General features: G+C 45.2%; 1 protein-coding gene across 2 annotated transcripts in view; it reads right to left on the minus strand.

The window, feature by feature from the left end:
* Positions 1-5,009: 5,009 nt before the first annotated feature.
* COX11 (cytochrome c oxidase copper chaperone COX11) overlaps positions 5,010-19,761 on the minus strand; it is a 118,471-nt gene continuing 103,719 nt past the window's right edge. For both annotated transcript variants that reach the window (XM_086930859.1, XM_086930860.1), the window contains one exon: positions 5,010-5,849. In XM_086930859.1, the coding sequence (XP_086786985.1) occupies positions 5,661-5,849 (189 nt within the window). In that variant the 3' untranslated portion in view covers positions 5,010-5,660. The remainder of the gene's footprint in view (positions 5,850-19,761) is intronic.

Raw genomic sequence — 19,761 nt, forward strand, 5'->3', positions numbered from 1 at the left:
CTTATCCCAAAGGCAATGTGTAAAGTATTAGTACTCAAAACACACAGTAATGCAGTGATAACGCCACAAATGGACACCACACCAGTTTCCAACAATAAAATATCTTTATCTAAATTCCTCAAGACCAAAACAACAAAATATAACATACAGGTAATAAGATATGACTTTAGGACAGTTATTGCAAAAATAAAGCTTGTAGAAAACAAATAGCTCCACCTGGGGCTATTGCGACGCTGTGACAGAAATACATCAAAAGTATGCCACCGACAGCGAGGAGCGCGGTGTCGGGCACGGAGTCACACAGACCCCCAAACAAACAGTACCTTGGAAACTAATTCTATGACGATGCACAGTGTCGTGGAGGCGAGGCGTCGGTGCCGAGGTTGGCTCCCTGTCGGTCATGGGGCAGGCGAGGTGTTGTGTAAGCGGAGGTGACATGGGATGTCCAGGACAAGGGAACACGGTTGCGTCAGCGGTGAGGTGTCGGTTCCAGTGACAATGCGAAGTTGATGAGTTTGTGGAGTCACCCTCAACGGTTATCAGTGCTGCGATAAAAGCAAGCAAGCAGGCGCTGGCCATGCGAGCGCTGGCGCCGGGCACGGGCGATAACTGCAGGTGTCGGAGCTGCGGTACAGGTCGGGTGGTGCATCGTTCACTACATGAGCAGTACCCCGGTGCAGGTCGCAGCAGCGTGGGAAACAGGGTTTCTAGCTTCTCTTAGGTTTCTTCCAGCTCCCAGGAACAACCTCCAGAGGCCCAAAACTGGAATAGGTACCTCCTGGCTGCTCAGAACACTGAGCAAGAGGGATCGGGCAGCTTGGGGTGAAGTCTTTGTGTCCCTGAGACTTCAAAACAGGAGGCCAGCACACTTCTGGCCCTTGTAGATCTTCTTCAAGCAACTTCAAAGCAAAGTTCCAGTCTTTGTCCTCTCCTTGGCAGAAACAGCTACTGCAGGCCAACCCCACACAGCAAAAGGGCAGTACTCCTCCTCAGAGCTCTTCAGCTTTTCTCCTTGGCAGAGGTTCCTCTTGAGTACAGAAGTAGTCTAAAGGTCTGGGGTTTTAGGTCTAATACTTATACCCCAAAATGTCTTTGTTCTCTTTGTGAAAGGGTCTCTGAGCCCAGTCCAAACCAGTTCTGTCCTGCAGCATGACCACAGCGGGCGGAGACAGCATTGCGCAAGGGAGACGGGCCTATTCAGATGCAAGGAAAATCACTCGAAATATATACCAGGCCAATTTAGGTGCCAGTGAAAACTCCTCCCACTACTCTGAATGCAGCGTAGGTCTATTCAGCCTAGCCCTGACTCATTCAGGAAAGGCAGGACACACATCAACTGCCCCTCTCCACCTCCCCGGTGGCAGTCTGAGAGAATGTACATACCCAGCCCCTGTAACTCCAAAGCCAGACAGTCAATCCACAAATCAGCAGAGGCACAAAGGATGACTAAGCAAGAAAATACCCACTTTCTAAGAATGGTATTTTTTTAAACACACAATATAAAAATCACCTTTACTAAAAGATGCATTTTTATATTCTGAATCCAGGCATACTAAATTCTATTTAGTATGCCTGGTCCCAATGGGAAGTTAAATGTATAAGATGTTATAAATACACTACCATTCTATCCTATGGGACAGATAGCCTTCCATAGTGAAAAACAAATTGCACTGTAATTCACTCCCAGGACATGTCACACACACCATTACATGCCCTACCTTTTACATACACAGTACCCTGCGCAGAGGGGTACCTTGGGCCTACTTTAGGAATTACTTATAAGTAAGAAAAGCGAAGATTAGGGACTGGCAAGTCGGTGCACTTACCAAGTCGACATGGCAGTCACAACTCCGCACAGACACTGTAGTGGCAGGTCTGAGTTACCTTTTCAGGGATACTCATGTGGGTGGCCGTGGCACACTACTAGAGACTTACCAGTAAATCAAATATGCCAATCATACCCACAATTTACACAGAGAGCATATGCACTTTAGCACTGATTAGCAGTGGTATAATGCCCAGAGTCCTATAACCAACAACAACAGGTCAGGAAAAAATAGGAAGAAGGTTTTGGGATAACCCTGCAAAAAGGGCCAAGTTGAACAGTTATCTTCCTTTTGGCCTGTTGTCAGCCCCTGGTGCTTCACAAAGGTCTTCAAACCAGCAATAGAGTTCCTCAGATCCCAGGGAATCAAGCTCATTGTCTATCTGGACAACATTCTCCTTATTGCTCAGTGTCCCATTAAACTGATGTCACATCTCCAGATGGGTATAAATCTATTGCAGGGGCTGAGTTTCGTGATCAACAAAAAGAAATCCCTTTTGGTCCGTACCATAATGCAAACTTCTTAGGTTTCATCGTCAATTCAACATTGGCGTCCCTGAACCTTCAGAATGACCTTCGTAAGACGTTGGCCAAGTATGACACATTCCCTAGGCAGACTGCCCGCTTGGTGGGACTGCTCTCTCCATCAAGCCAAGCTTTCTTTCCAGATCGCCTGCATTATCAGGCCCTACAGTGCCTCATGGCACACCACCTGAGGAAAGGTCTTAGAAATGTGCAATCCGTCCCGCAGTCCGGTGAAGCCAAAGAGGAGATGGAATGGTGGCTCACACACATTAAGGGGTGAAACGAGAGAGTAATCTTCGGTTCCGCTCCAGATTTGGTAATAGAGTTGGATGCCAGCGGATCAGGCTGGGTGTGGGAAATTCTCCACAGGAGGCAGTTGGTCCTCACACAAACAAAGTTTTGTTTGGAGCTCCTGGCAGGGTTGTTTGTGGTTCGATTTTGGACCAAGGACAAAGTTCAGTCATCGGTCCTTCTACAGATGGACACAATATCAGCAGTGCGTTATATCAATCGCCTGGGAGGCACTATGTCTCACACCCTTGCAGAGATGATGAACAAATTCTGGAATTTCGGTCTAGAGACTCAAGTTTCTGTCACTGAGTACCTGCGTGGCCGGGCAAACCAGGTATCAGACTGGCACTCTTGGCACCTCAACGATTCTAGCATATGGAAGCTTGATACTCTGGTCTTTCACACGCTGGCCGACAAACAGGAACTTTCTCGATCGATATGTTTGCATCCCGCCTCGACCACCAGTTACTGTGGTTCTGCAGTTGGAGACCGAATCCTCAGGCGGAACCAATGGACATGTTTTTCCAGGCTTGGAATCTGGAAAGGAGTTATGCGTTTCCTCCCTTGTCGATCACTCGGGCGTCTGCTTAAGTCCGCCTGCAGCAGGCAGAAGTGGTCATGATAATATGCATATGGCAGTCTCACATGTGGTTTCCAGTTCTTCTTCTTCAATCCTGGTGCTCAAGTTTCCTCACATTCTGAGGAGTCTGGACTTAGTGCCCCACTGATTGGGGGAAGAGGGCCCCCTGTCGTCGATAGTGTGGCAGATTACAAGCAATGCTTGACGCAGCAACTAGGCCTTTCAAGCCATGCTGAGTTCCTGCTCTCCAAAGCCTGGGCCAACAGCACTACCAAGCATTACAGTTTATCCTGGACAAAATGGGTAAGTAGGTGTTTGTGACAGGATGTGGATCCCATGGGCGCTGAAGTATGCAAGTTCTAAACTTCCTCTCAAGTCTTGCAGAGTAAGGTCTGGCGTATCAATCAATTAACACCTTCTGCTCGACAATATTAGCGGGACATGCCCTTGTGAGAGGGGTCTCTGTGGGTGAACACCCCTCTTTCTGCAGGCTACTTTGGGGATTCAGCTTTCTCTTCTCCCGGAGCCGCATTATACAGCCCTTTGAGACATGAATCTAGTCGTCAATCCTTTTTTGTCATGGCAACCAAATTGGTTTTTATCTCGAAAAGAGCTCTCAGCCAAGTTGGCCATGTTACTGTGCCTGATCTCTTGTAGAAGAGTGTCTGATGTTTGAGCTTTGGACATAACATCCTGTGTTTTCCCCCCTATTAGGATGGTTTTCACAGTCAGCTGGTGTACTAAATCAATTTCTTATCCTGCTTTTGCAGTCTCTTAAGCTCTGTGTGGTGCACTTCCTCAAGGCATAGGGGCAGATGACAGACTAGGTGCGAAGTCCTGCGGAGAAACAAATCCTCATTGCTCTGAGAAACCCTTAGAAGGCGGTTACCCTTCCCCCCCCCCGCTGTGCCCCCCAACCATAGCCCGTTGGGTCTGTTGGGTGACGCAAGAAGCTGGCATAGATACCAAAACATTTGGGGAATATTCAACTACGAAAGGCAATGGCTTCCAAAGCTTTGGGTGCACATCTGGAGGATCTCATGCGTGCTGCGGAATGGTATTCGGACTCTACTTTCAAGAGATTCTATTTTGAGCCGGTGGTGGATATCACCTGGTTGGTGGTGAGTGAGCTTTGAAATAGGGTAATCTTTGCCTCCGGTCCGGACATACAAAGAAAATTTGCATACCTTAAGTAAAGGTAAGTTTTAATTCTATTAAGGACACGGAGGTGAGGAGTATCCCACCCGGAGTTCAATGATACATAACCCTCCCAGTTATGAAGTAACTACTTTGATTTTGTCTTATAGTTCACAATAGTGTCGATTATTTGTACCCAACAGGTTGTTTCAACCCATTGTAATGTCGGTATTGCCTTTACAAAGAAGTGGTTTTCTGTAGGCGTTATTGAAGGATTCTCAACTGGTACTCTCTGTTCACAAAGGTGGTGTGCTGGGCACTAACATTACATATCATTGCAGGGACTCATGGAGCAAAACAAGATGTGTGAGATGGTTGAAACCTTTGATTCAAGAGAAGAAAGGGATAGAAGGAGCAGCAACTGAGGACAATACTGGGATCTGGTCGTGGAGACTGAGGAAGGACTTATGAGCTTTGTTGTTTTCCAGGTGTTCATGGGATTTTTTTTTTAATGTTTTTATGGCATCTGTTGAAAGCCTAATCCTTGCATCCGTGTCCGCAATAGAATTGAAACTTACCTTCACTTAAGCTAGGCAAATTCTCATTGGTGCCCAAATTGTACGATATAGTGAAACATGAGACATACGCAACTTAGAGTCAGTATTTATATTAATGATTGCCTTCACAGTTTTTTCCATGCCGATGAATCAAAGGTTTAAAACATAATCATACAATAAGTATGCAGCAGGAGTATTCAGTGCAGAGCAAATCTCATTTGACAGGATAAAAGAGTTATATAAGAAATCAGGTAGACTCCATGTCATTTATGACAGATCCATATTTTATGTACTAGATGTGATGCCAACAGCACCTCTCCCAGGGAGCATCTGCCAGTACTAAAATTCAACATTTAAAACAAAACACAGCCCATTAACGAACATAAGCATAGAACCTGTCATGACCGTCTAAGACCCAACAGTAGGAAAAAAATAATCCCATCTCTTAAAGCTCTTTGTATTTGTTATTCACTTCCAGCCATGCTTCATTCAGCTACACTGTGAATTTATGATTGCCTCAGGATTAAAAGGTAGTCTGTACAAACTAAATTGTCTTATACCAGTTTTTAATATCAGAGACTGTGTTTCAAACCCAACTTCATTTTAAAATGTTTCAGCTTCATTGTTTTCCCTCTTCGTTTATTGTTTTCCTCCTTGACAACTTGCTTAAGTTCTGAAAAGAGGTAGCATCCTCCTTTTGTTCTAGAATGTTCAAATATGCATGGAGCATATGTCCTTGGTAAATTTATTTATAACTATATCCAGGAAGTGGCAATAAAGTTCCTTCTTTTGCCTCAAAAAAGGTATAAGAAAGAGTGATGGTGTCAACCCTGGCCATTCTTGGATCTTCTGCGAATTCCGGATCGATGAAAAAGAATACTGGCATGTCAACCTCTTCATGTGGGTTGAGTCTCTGCTCTTCAAAACAAAAGCACTACAAGAGAAAAATACAAAAAACTATTTATTCCTAAACAGGAAACATAATGAAACATTTTTCAACAGATTATATTTTAGAACATTTTCGTTTATTATCATTATATACAAGTCTATGGTAAAGGAATAATGAGTATTCCCAAGCAGTGTACATTAAGTATATGTTAAAATGTTTGTTACAATGCGGTCTGTGAAAGACAGCCAAAACGTTATGTAGCCAACCGCAGAAACTATGGGGTTGTTGGGAAACAGCCTGATTAAATAGTTACAAGTTCTGTTAATAGGCTACAGCAAGCTCCAGTTCTGAACACATGCTGCCCGGATGGTAACATGCAGATGTTACGGGAACAGCTCATGAGCTATAGTGAGTCATATAAACTAAGCAGGCAGGGCAAAACGGTCAATGAAGATAAGTCATAGAGGTAGTGCAGCTTAGAGAAGAACTGTCATGGTGAAGGGGCAGATAGTTGAAAAAGTATCTAGTGGTAGACATGGGAAATTAAGTAGGAGCCTCTGGTTGGAGAAGGACCAAGACAAAGGGAAACAGAGGAGCATGAAATAGAAAAGAGGGGTGGAGACTCTGGAAAGGAAAGACGTCAGGAAGACTGAATAGTGAGAGATCAAGATGTAAGTGGGAAAAACAGGAAGAGCAAGTTTGCTGAGAATGAATTAGCACAGAGCAAGCACTCAGGGAAAGTAAGCTTGGTTGGAAACAGAGGAATGTGAAGACATAAGAAGAGAGAAGAGAGGGCAACTAGAGGAGAAAGCAGAAAAGCAAGGATAGACTTTTACAAAGATATACAAGTGTCACATTATGCAAGCAGGTGTTAGAATTGTAATATCTGTTGTATCAGAGGAAGCAGGTTGTGGCTTGTTTCAACCTCTAGCTCACATACCAATCTTGTACTGACAGCAATGAAACCTAGGGCGAAATAATACGAGACAACTTCTTCTTTCACTGCACCACTAAATTGTGGGAGTGATAGCGGAGGTGTAGCACAATATGGAAACCATAGCACGACCACTCTCTTAATATTAACATCAAACACATGGTTTGTGAGGCTCTCCCCTCCCCTCTCGAGCACTACCCACATTAGGTTGCAGCAATGGGCTCTAGTTTTTCTGGGGCTTAGGCCCAGAGAGGAAGCAATGGGTAACTGTTGCAGAACAGGTTGAAGAAAAGTGTCAGTGCCTTACTAGTGAACCAGGGAAGGACTCTCTGAGGGGTGCTTCTGACTCTGGCACCGCGAGGACCACAGTGGGTCCTACTAGCAATATTTAGCGAGCTTCTCCATCACATCACGTCCCTGTAGAGGCAACTCCATCTCACCCTTCTAGGTGCATTATTTTCCAGAAGGTATACCTATAACTTAGGTAATAGTTCTTTCACATTTGTTTTACACTTCTAGGATTACTACAGAATCCATACTTAAGGGGACGTGACACATAGTTCCTAAAGGCGGAACACCACACGCAGCCCCCTTAGAGTAGAAGAGGACTTTGACAGTCCTGAAGAATTGCCTAGATCCCATTGGGACATTTTGAGGCAAGAAACATGTTGACCCCCTCCACAACTCACTAGGACTGACATGGGTTTAATCTTCTCCATTTCAGTCCATGACTCTCTAGTCGGTTTTTAATCATGGCCCAGGTACTCCTCGAAAAAAGGGTTGGAGAATCAAGAAGCCATTTTTACTGCACATTCACTATCCCATTTTTACTCACTATATAAAGGCACCCTCACATCTATACAATCCAGCTTAGTGACGGCAAACCGAGAAGATATCCGGCAAAAAGCCCCCGGGGCCCGTTGGGCATTGCAGCGCCGGCCCAACGAGGAGCTGCCCAGTGATGAAGAATAGCAAACACAAGGAGATGATGGACGGAGTGCTGAAACTTTCACCCCCAGCCACAGATCTGGGCTGAATCCATCATCATTCTTTAGCTCACAATTTATCACCCCAGTTGAGACACAGCTACATGCAAATCAGTCTTCACCCTGTGCCTCATGGGAACAGCCTAGTCCGAAATACCAAGCAATGTCTTCCCTGGACCGGAAACAAGCATACTGGGACCGGTTTCGGGGTCGCAACCCTCATCAGCTAGGCTAGCTTGAATCTAATGGCAAAGAGAGCAAGGGAGCCATGTCTGGGCATACCCTGCCGACTTAGGGCAAACAAAGCAAACACAAGGAGATGATGGAAGGAGTGCTGAAACTTTTCAAACACTCACCCCCAGTCACAGCTCTGGGTTGAATCCATCATCATTCTTTAGCTCACTTCGCCACCCCAGTTGAGAAACAGCTATATGCAAATCAGTCTTGACCCTGTGCCGCATGGGAACAGTCCAGCCCAAACTGCCAAGCCATGTCTTCCCTGGACTGGAAACAAGCATCCTGGGACCGGTTTCGGGGTAACACCCTCCATCAGCCAGGCTAGCTTGAATCCAGTGGGAAAGTGAGCAACGGACTCACGTCTGGGCATAACCTGCCAACTTAGGGCCAACAAAGCAAACACAAGGAGATGATGGACTGAGTGCTGAAACTTTTCAAACCCTCACAGATCTGGGTTGAATCCATCATCAGTCTTTAGCTCACAGGATGCTTCTTCCCGGTACAGGGAGGACCTGGCTTGGCAGTTCGGTCTCGACTGTTCCCATGAGGCACAGGGTCAAGACTGATTTGCCCAAACTGGAGTGGCGTAGTGGACAAAAAAACGATGGATTTTACCCAGATCTCTTGGCTGGGGGAGAATGTTTGAATCATTCAGCAATTTGTGCATCATTTGCTGCAGTTACACTTTTTGCCCTTAGTGGATGGGTATACCCAGTCGTGGGTCCCTTGCCCACTGCGCCACTGGATTTAACAGCACAACATAACTTATTCCAAAGTTACATTTCCACTAGTTATCAGCAATCTATTGTTCATAGATTTTTAAAAGTGGAAAATAACAATGATTGCGTTAGATTATGCCCATTCCTCAAAGCAGTTTTATCTACACGGTGAAAACACATTTTTTTTTTGCTTACTATGGCTTGTTGCTTTTCTCAGTATCTAGTATGCTACATTTTTATACAACAATCACCCAAACCCTTTAAGCGCACACAGCATACCTCAAAGCTGATTAGGCACTACATAAAAATAATCTTTTCTAACACATTAAAGGCACTTTTCCGTCACACATAAGTAATGCAGTACTTCTAAGCTGCAACCCAGCCGAAGCAAAATGGTCTTGTAGGAAGCCATTTTTGTCATGTATGTTTTGTAAATTCAAACTGTGGCTAATTATAGGACGTCATTCCACAGTTTCTGTTTTAGGGTCGAAGCACAGAAACTGGGTCACTGGTTAGGAGTGGTAGAGCACACAGACTTAACCAGGAAGGAAAAAAAGAAAAAAGAGAGAGAGAGATAGAGAGAGTGTAGCAGGGATTCCGTTCTCCTACAGAACTGTGCATAGAGATCTGGAACCTCAGTGAATTAGGATGACCCAAAAGTCAACTCAGTACCCAAAATCCCCTTAACGAACTAGCTACAGTGTCTCATTGGTCATAACAAACTCCCAATGCTTAGACAAACCAGAACATGAACTTAGGTTACCTCAGGTATCGTGGAACACATGAACACTCTTTCGCTCTATAATCATTTCAAACCAGAACGTGGAGTGAAAGAGGACACGTGCATATTTGAAATATTTATTTACTAATGCAAGGTTCTCAAACGCAGTATCTTATATAATACAAGCAAACATATTATAAAAATCAAAGTTATCAGCATAGTTACTAGTCCATAGTAAGCAAACGGTGATAGCATATTATAATGCTGAAATGAATAGGAATTAATAACACCTATTTCTCACCCTCCCTATTTATTATAATATATCTATGAAGGTCTCTTTTGGGTTTTAGCAGGGCGGGCCCATACCTCTAAATCTCAGTGGCAGAGGATCACATCATCTTCCACCAGCTCTCTGCATGCGAGGCATCATCAAGTGTGTCTTTGCATTCCCAGTAACTCTATCTTAAACCCGCTTAGAGCCCAATGTTGGCAGCAACTGTATTTGTGTTATGTCTAAAGTGGTGCGAAGATCAGACCTCACAGCAACCTTGTGTTGAGTTATTCTTAAAGGTTTCAGCATTCACTGTGCAGACAGTGTACCAAGCAAAACTGATATCAGAGTAATAACATATTATTCTCAAATAAATCACATCGTTCTTCTAGGTTGAAAGCTACAATAAAAAGTATGTGTCGTGTGCAAACTGAAGCCGAAGGAAAAAATGGCGTTTAAACATTTAATAAACTCATGCTAACTTAACACAGTATATAGAAAAGAAGCATCTATATGACACCCCCCCAATGATCCGAGCACGGTCAAAAATAAGGAAAGCCAACACTAGAATAGAGGCATAACATGAAAGCAGAGTTCAACAAGATTGAGCTAAGTTAAATATAAAAAATATATATGAATGCCTACAGTGGCCAAACAAATTTTATCAAAAGTCTTCAACGCAAGGCCTCTGCAGTTAAAAGTAATAGGCCTGGGGCGTATAAAAACAAATGTTCGTAAGAAAAAGGCACCTTCCAAAAATACAAACAGTCACGTGCCTTAATAATCAAAGTCTCCAAGGCATCTCATGATTGGACAGAATATGCAAAATATGCAGCAACAGCTTCCAACATGAAATCACTGTCATCATCCGAAAACAGTTCAGCCATCCAATTAAGTAATGGGAAAGAACATAAGTGCTCCTCCAGCACCAGATCCTCTAGCAACATCAGAGGACAACTCGGTGGGTTCTCAAGAACGCTATGTGCCAGGAACTCATGCGCCGCTGCGAGTATGTCCCACTGACCCATTAGTCCATGCATCACTGCCAAAGCCATAATCCTTTCGCCAGAACAAACCAACTCGTGAGCAACTACGGGGCTCATCAGATGATTAAAATCGACGTCAGGAGACACCGTCAAGCAGAGACACAAATCAAGGGCCCAGTCGAAATCGCAGCTCAGGCAATGAAACACAGGCTGGACACATGTGAAATATGAAAATCGAAATGATAATCCAAATGCCGTGCTTAAAGTCGCAAGCGGCAGGGTGCCATGGTAATCAAGCATCCAGTTACGAAATAGTGTCAGGAGGGGCTGAGCGGCTCCTAGCGCAGGATGGGCATCCATGTTTAATAAAACAAAATATTATCAAAACGCCTGGAGCTAATGCTAGCAAAACAGGGAATCCGCCAAACAGGCTTGAAAATATAGAATGAAAAAACGCGGGGATGACACTAAATATTTTCTCAAAGGAAGTCTCAAGACCACTGCTAACCAATTTAAAAAAGTGAGCGAGGCCAGACGTGGAGGAGGCATTAAAGATTTGATGAACCAGCTCGCAAAAATGAAACGGCAAATCAGTATTTAAAAGTGCCTGCACCTCTGTGCGTGTATTAGCTATGTGAAGGACAAAAGTTTCTCGGGCCGAGCTCAGGGCCACTTCTTTTTGAGACAAAAGGGCTCTTATTCTACTCATACCATTGAACTCTGCTTTTAAGGTTGGGATGCGCGGCCAGATGGAAACATCTGAATTCCCATGTGTGGGAGGATACAGAACATTTTTGCAACAGGCCACACGTTCTGATACTGTTACCACATAAGCGATACCGATAATTAAACCACAACACTCTTCGTTATTTAAAAGCAAATAACTACCATTCGTCAATAATGTGAATGTGGGAACTATTGCGGGAACTGGTGTGCCTTTTAAAACACAGGCTAAATTTGGCCGGTCCTGGTTACAAGAACCGTGTAACTGGATGTGTCTGCATATTAATGAACGGTCAGGCGACTTTCCTTTCCATCCTTCAGGCATCTGTATGTGTATGGTAGAGACCATGCCTCATGGAGGAACGCGCTACCTAGTGGTTCATATCGACCTATTGCAATATACCGCATACAATTAGTAAATTTGTACAATGCGAATGGTAATGTGATTAATCCATGGATAAGCCACGTTGCAGCAGTTGCCTCAGGTACAGAGAACGGTAGAGATTCTAACCTTTCAATATGTAACATAGAAAATGATGCGTCACGCATTGAAAGCATGGGTTGTTTGTCAGTCAAATTAAATGGGGCAAAGAGGGAAGACCCGTTCATGTAACTCCAGGGCACACGCCCAGCCTTAAGTGTCTGCAGTGTCCATGCAAACTGCATTACAGAACGCAATTGATTTTGACCATGGTATAATACATACACCTCATCTTTCACAATGTCAACAACACAAGAAACAATATTATTCAACGTGTAAATTCGGGAAGAAAGCATGTTAATACTGTTATCGACAACTGCAAGCACCTTTTCCAAATTAGCTTGGTAATTGCCCTTAGGCGTTTAGCAGCCTCAATTTGAGCAAATTTCCAGATTTCATTGAAAACTGCATAAATCCATCTTTTAGATCTACCATTAGCCGGGCCTTTTATAAAATCATTTAAATCCACATTATCATTTAACTGGGATAGATGTAGTTTAACTGCACCTAATGTGGAATGCTGTAGCCAATTCTGACACAATTTGCCCACTGAGTAAGTGGTAACAGTGTGATCAGCATCAAAACGGGGATCAGGTCTGACTTGTGTAAAACCTTCAGTCAAACCCAGAAAGCGACGTTGGCAAGAATCAGAGCTCCTTTGCCATAACAGCCAACCCTTAGCATCCAAACTGGATATGTTAAAGGATGAATTATGCAATAATGTCTGCAAATCTCGAATGGATAATTTAGTGTAATTACCCCAACCGGAATATTCTTCCAAATCAGGAATAACAGGTGTATTCAACTTTTTTGAAGTAGCCAAGCCAAAGCATGTTGTCTGTGAAATAGTTGAATTTAAAAACAACATATGATTTGGGATGAGACATGCACGGTGCAAAGCCTCAGTGCCTTGTACCTGCCAACTTCTAGAACCCCAACTGATTTAAGGTCAATGGTTTCCTTCCATAGCTCATAGCCCTCAACAGCTAATTTGTCAAGAAAGGACTTCGAATACAATAATTTAGTATCGGTAAGTCTAACCTTGGACATGGACTTTTGTGTCATTTTAAAATAAAAGGACTCAGGACTTGATTGATTAAAGTCAGTAAAATAAGTGTATTTATTCAAAAAAGTACTAGAGCTGCCTTGTAATGGGTGCTGGGCAATGTTCCCACTGAGTGTAATTTACAGTAACCCTTCTGGAACTTGTCTTATGCAGAAAATGATTACCAAAATGTTGGAAGCAAAACAAATCACCATAATTAACAGAATCTAATTATAAATCCTCAGCATCAAAGGCAGCATAATATTTCAAATCAGTGAATAATGCTTCCACGGCCTGAATATCCCAATCATCAGAATTTATGTTTTGTTTCACTACATCCCCCATGTTCACTCTAAGCACATTCGGAACATTAATCACTTCAGTGGGGCCATGGATTTGAAATCTAACCGCATCCCACACAATCCCATCAAGAACAGTCCAAGCAGTGATGTTAACTGTATTCAAATCTCTTTTCAGTTTGTGTGCTGAATGTGATGAGGAAAGTGGGGCCAATGTTCCATTAAGGTGCCGAATTCCTGTTCTCTCTTTGACATAGTGTCCATCGACCAGACGGAAAAAATAAAATACAAAACCAATTGACATAAAAAGATAAATTGCAAAAAATATCACCCAAATATAAGTCCAAGGGGGAATTAAAAAATGTTTTTTAAATAAAGTGGCATAAATTGCAAAACGTGAGGGTTTTTTCGAATGTACTGAAACAGAGTCAAAAGAGAATCTGGATTCCGTGGCCAAACGAGTCTGCAAATCGGGCATTGATAAATCAGTTGGATAGGTGTAATTCAGATCATCATGGTCATTAATAGGAAAAGTATTTCATAAAGGATTGGAAATAACAGGCATCTCGAGGGCCACCTCTGGTGCAACACAGAATTTCTCACAATCGAAGGACAAGAGATTGCCGGCGTCATGCTATGAAGAATCGGCCACCCTGTGTATCTTGACATTGTCAATAGAGATAAATCTGTTTTCCTTACGACCTGGAAGCGGTGGTAAAATGACTGTTCTTGTGCCCTTCACTCCAAGAACGGGAACCGAGGTCGATATGAAGGACCAAATTCTTTCTTGTTATCGATCTTCTCTCGAACCAGTTCTCCAACTTGGGGCAGCCAGCCAACTACCGGGATCTGCAACGCAACATCCGATGTGGAGGGCAAATGTTCCTTAGCAAGACTGTCTCTGGTCTTTTGTAGATCCTGTAAAACATTGCAATGTTCATCTACGTCAAAGACCGCGGCCTGGGCCTTGCAGTCTAGACCGTCGAGGTCAGGTACATACATCTTGATACCAAAGAGCATTTCGTATGGGGTCCGCCCACAGAGAGACCTTCAAGGGAGATTATTAAGAGCACGCTGCACGCCATTGAGATGGGCCAACCAGTTTCTGCCAGTGCCTATAACTCGAGCTGTCAAAGATTGCTTTAAGTTACGGTTCATTCGTTCCACTACACTGTTACCCTCAGGTCTGTATGGAGACGAAAACTTTACTTGGACCCCCAACGAAACCATTGCATCCTTATACGCCTTGATCCGAATGGAAGGTACCACAGGCAAAAATCCCTACAAAGACACGCAAATCTCTTATGACAGTCCGTGAATCAGCGCTGCAATGGGGCCATACCCACACAAAGCGTGTGCATGAATCAACTGCTACTAAGATGTATTTATACGCAGTATCAGAAGAAAAAGGACCGCAGTGATCTAGATAAACATACCCCAGTGGCTTATTAGATATGTACAACTGTGTCTGAGGCGGACGCGCAGCAGTCGAAGGCTTAATCTGCTGGCAAATATCACATTGAAGGACATAATCGCGCGTCTGTTTGTACAGTCCCCGCCACCAGAACCTTTGTTGTAGCCGAGTTACAGTGGCCGAGACGACCGCATGCGCAGACGCCACACCTTCATGCGCCGCTGTAATCAAAGTAGCTCTGCGATCCATGTTGGGAATCAAACGTTCACCAACATCAGGAATTTTCACATAAGGAACCTTATCGGGACTTAAGTGGTATGTGTACTTCGAAGGGAACCCCACAGGATATTTACCTCCCTTCTCAGTGGCAGCCACAGCCGCCAAGATGACATCATCTATCTTACTTTTGGACCGTGTAACTGCTGCAACTAAGTATTTCGATACTGCTGACTTCGCCGCTTCATCAGCAAGCGAGTTACCGACAGCGTGGACTCCCACACGCTGGTGGCCAAGAGTATGAATCACAAACACAAGTGGCAACTTCTCTTTTAGTTCGGCCACTCGGACCCAGATCATATTATGTTTTATTGTGCTACCCTTGGAATCACGAAATCACGAAATTCATTCTGAATCCAAAAGAACAAGTTATCATTGTAAGACTGGACACAGTAGTAAGAATCACTTACGACAAGAGTCGTCACACTAGGATCAGCGTACTCCAATGCAAGCATCAGAGCACGAAGTTCTGCTAATTGTGCGGTGCAGTCCCCTAGCGTCTGCGTGTGCACGACACTGTACTTGAACTCATCGTTCACCATGGCACCGACCACAATGGCGCATGCGGAAACGTAGGTATGTTCAGAGCCATGCGCAACCTGAGCCGATCCATCAGTGTAAATGATACAATGGAAATCCTCCAAAGGCCGCATTGCTAAAGGAGCCGGATGAATGAATTCATACTGTAAGTACTCCTGCAACCGTAAAGTGGCGTCAAAAATAAACGTGACATCCTGGGATGTCAAGGATGCAGCCCATTGAATCCACCGAGGGTGCAAAGCTTTGGAATTTGGTACACTGGCTTTCGTAACTGCCTCCAAGGCAGGACACGGTGTAACAACCAACATGCGTTTTCCCTGTGACAGAGCACGTTCCTTGAGAATTGCCATCTGCACAGCCGTCAAAACTTTCTCCACAGTGGAAAATTGCATTTCAGCCGAAGTGTACAAGTGTGACTTGTAAGCAATAGGTACTGTATCTCCTTCATTAAAAGTTAGGTACGTGAAACCTACCGTCCCAGGGATAATTCTTATCACCAGGTTGGTCTGGTTATCACGAGTCTGTAAATATTCAGAAGCGAGCAGATCGGCTTGCAAAGACTGCAGAATAGCTGAATGCTCAGGCAGCCAGCATGATTTGGAAAAAGATGGTTTTATCAAAGCATACAGTGGCTTGATACGCTGGGCGTATTCCGGAATGTATGTTCTCCCGAAATTTAAGAAGCCCAGTAAAGATTGTAATTTTTTCAGTGTTGTCGGAGAGCGCAACTGTGCGCATTTCTCCAGAAAGTGAGGAGCTAAACCTTTACCCTCATTGTTGAGCTCGTAGCCCAGAAACAACACTTTGTACTCTGCAACGTGCGATTTTGCAAAGTTAAACTTGTAACCTAGATCTGCAAAGTTACAAATTATACTGTTGACTCGACACAGATGCTCCCAAAGTTCATCGTCTGTGAGATATATGTCATCCACATATGAACAAGCATCTGGGTCGATTCTCTCCAAAAGAGAGACAATGCGGGCGGAAAAAACCCCAGGACTATTAGCCCATAGGGAGACGCCGCAACTTTTTTTGCACACCGCCGCATGTAAAGGAGGTCCATTAGGAACTTAGACCGTCCAATCTATGGGCATAAAAACCATTGGAAATGTCAAGCGTGGTTTTGAACCGCTTACGCACAAGACTATTCACTAGGGCAGAGCCGTGAGTATTCTGTACTGCACAGTTACGGCAATGCGAGTTTAAATGCCGGTAATCCAATATCAAACAATATGAGCCGTCCGGCTTGGTCACAGCAAAAAGAGGGTTATTCATCGGTGACACACACGTTTCAATTACACCTTGATATTCCAATTGTTCAAGGATCGTCGTATGGGATATTGTGGTTGAGGCTGCGGCTGAGACCGCTAAGGAATTTCGTGGCACGGGGACTATTTATCCCAACCACATTGATTCCGGTACACAGCCGGCGCAGGATCCAGAGCCCACTCTTCTGCAAAATGCAGTGCTTCCACTTTCGAGACAGTGTTCGCGAAACTGGGGAGGATTACCTCCTCCCCTCGCAGAGCTGCGACAACAAAAGGTGGGGGCCAGTCAGCCTCCAAAAGCAAAATGTCATACGTAGACGAAAGATTTTCCCAAAATACCCCTTTTATTGGTCGCTGTATGTCACCTTCTATTAAAAGGACAATTTCAAAAAGTCTATCAGGGGGAGCAACTCTGGTATCAGCTGTTTCAATCACAACATAAGTATCAGTCGCTGTCACCTTCAGTAGTGGACGGCGGACCTCTCTCACTACGGTAATCTCCGCCGCGCCGTCCAGCAAGGTCAGAGCCCACGTCAGATTCCGAATCCGCGTTCTCACTATCTGGGGCATATCGATGCGCTGTTAAGGCTGTGACGTTCTTCTTGGCAAACTGCGGTCTCTTAGGCGTAGAGCCCACCTGCTTTTCTGCACCGTTCCTCGGGCGGGGCTGGTCACGTCCTTGATGGCCACCCGACCCCTGCCGCCCCCTCCTCCACCAGTTGTCGGGGCCGATGAGTCCTGAAAGGAACGAGGAGAGCGTTGGTCAGAAGTTTGAAAACAATCAGGAGACTTAATCATCACGGGATCGCGCAAATCATTAACACGTTCCGACTGCGCAGGCAACGGAGACGCAGGGCGAGAATTTTGCGTCTGTTGTTGTTGCTGTTGCTTTCCCTGTTTCTGTTTTTTAGGCCAATTTTGTTTTTTGGACTTGGGCTGATTCTCTGTTTCCGAAGTTTGTCCCTGGGGCTGCTTTTTCTCCTTAACAGAAAAAGGCTTAAGACCCTTGGGATTGCGACCCACGGTTTTATAAGCTGCCACAATGATCTTCGCCAACTGCCGGGGTTTCTTGGCATCGGGGAGCGCTGCCAAAGCGTTAGCAACCTGAAAGTTCACTGCATCCCCCTTGACATTCGCAAGGATCAGATCGCAAACCACCTCAAAGGTGCCACACAGGCGCATACCCAACTCAACCGCAGACTCCGGACCGTGATCATCCCCGCCCCCAGCAATGGTGGGTCATTCCTGGCGTGCAGCACACTGGCGTTCTCGCTCCTCCGGTCCTGCTGAATGATTGCTGTTTGCAGCTGATCCTGGGATTAAGCAGTGAAGCGGAGCATTTCTTTTTCGGCGGTGTCTTTTTCCCCTGCTTAAACACGAGAGCATTTTCTTGAAGGAAGGGTTTATGCTCCCTTGTCAGGTTTAGACGGAGCCCGCCGCAGGTCAGGAGAAAGAGGCGAAAGAGGCCACGGCGACCGCTTCGATGTGCGAACGCTGTTCCTCACTAGAGCTTCACAACGCTGAGGTCTGGGCATAAGCTGTGAGCCCCCGCTGACACATATAGTGACTGTTTAGCCGAAAGTCGAATTGATAAGGGGACAGTAAATAGTGAAAAAGACCTTTGCATCCTGCATGGCCTGCTGTAAACGGAAAGCAGGATAGATTCTAGCTCCACTTTTTTCTTCCCGCACAAGGTGTGTCCTCCGCTCTTCTGCAGTTTGCAGTACGTCTGCCTCAACTCCATGCTGCATCCTGGGAGATATTTTGTGTCAACTTCATGCCTCGTTTGGGAGAATCTGTTTGAATAAAAGAGGCATAAATCTATAAGCGCCTTCAAAACTATCTTGGGGACTTGGGCTGACACTGACCTGGGAGGTCTTCATTTGGGCTCTTCGTCCACTGCAGCCTCAGCGCTGCATTGCTGCAACACTCACCAGGCTCTCTACTTCCCTGCTGCCTGCCGCTTCCCAACCATCGCGGCGAGGCGGCAGATCGGGGACTACATCCCCCAGCACCACCTGCGCCTAGGAAGGCGTGCATCCTGTCCCGCCCCCGGAGGTGCGCTTAAGGTCAGCGCGAGCCCCCGCGTCGCGGGATCGCGCGCGGGTCGGCGCCCGGGGCTAAGCCCGGGAAAAGGACGGGCCCTCAGAGGCACGAGGAGGACGGGACGGGCCACCCCATTTGATCTTATCACAGGAGGAGGTATTGTGATGCTTCAATTTTATTGACTGTTTTGGCGTATTCATTACTATCATAAACATTATGTCCATTTGGGAAGAGCTCAACGCCCTGTGTGGCACAAAGTACGTCCCTGATGCAATAACCTCCCCTACTGTGGGCACCTATTGTGTAAACTCTAATGGCTCCCCACGGGACCTTGCTCCTCCCGTAAATAAAGACCACAACCAAGTAAACGCTTCGCCCCGGGTCTCAACATTAGAGGGAAGCATGACAGCGAAATTGACAATGGGAACTACGCATGTACACAATATTATCTCCCGCTAACCCAACAGCACTAATGAAGGACCCGGCCGCGGACAAATTAGATGACCCTGTCTTGTCTCCCCAATTGACTTTATTGGCCCGAATTGAGCAACTGTTGTCAGCTGTAATCTCACCCTTGGTCATAAAAATCAATGATTTAGGGGAAAGGCTGATTAGCATCGAGGCAGTAATCAGAAAGTATCCTCCTCCAACTAATACAATGGTTACATCCGTCTGCCCAAACCCTTCCATCGCCCCCGAAAAGTGTAAGTCTGGTACTTGTAAGAACGGTGTCACTCAAATACAGCCTCCCTGTATACCTATTCCAACAGGCCCCAAAGTAATCTTAAAACCTGTATTAAAAACTCATACAGTGGCTAGACCCGCTCTGGTTAGAATGCCACGTATCAACCTACCTCCTGAAGCCGCCCCATACGTGTCTGTCCTCTCTGGGGTCCCTGCCCTCACCCAGGGAACACACGAATCCCAGCAGGACCTGCTAAAAAAGGCCATTTTCTGGCTACAAAACAATAGACCTTTGCCACCTGAGTTAGATGGTGGTATCTTGAGTGT

The sequence above is a fragment of the Lissotriton vulgaris genome, chromosome 7 (assembly GCF_964263255.1).
Source record: "Lissotriton vulgaris chromosome 7, aLisVul1.2, whole genome shotgun sequence".
In the NCBI taxonomy this organism is placed as follows: Eukaryota; Metazoa; Chordata; class Amphibia; order Caudata; family Salamandridae; genus Lissotriton; species Lissotriton vulgaris.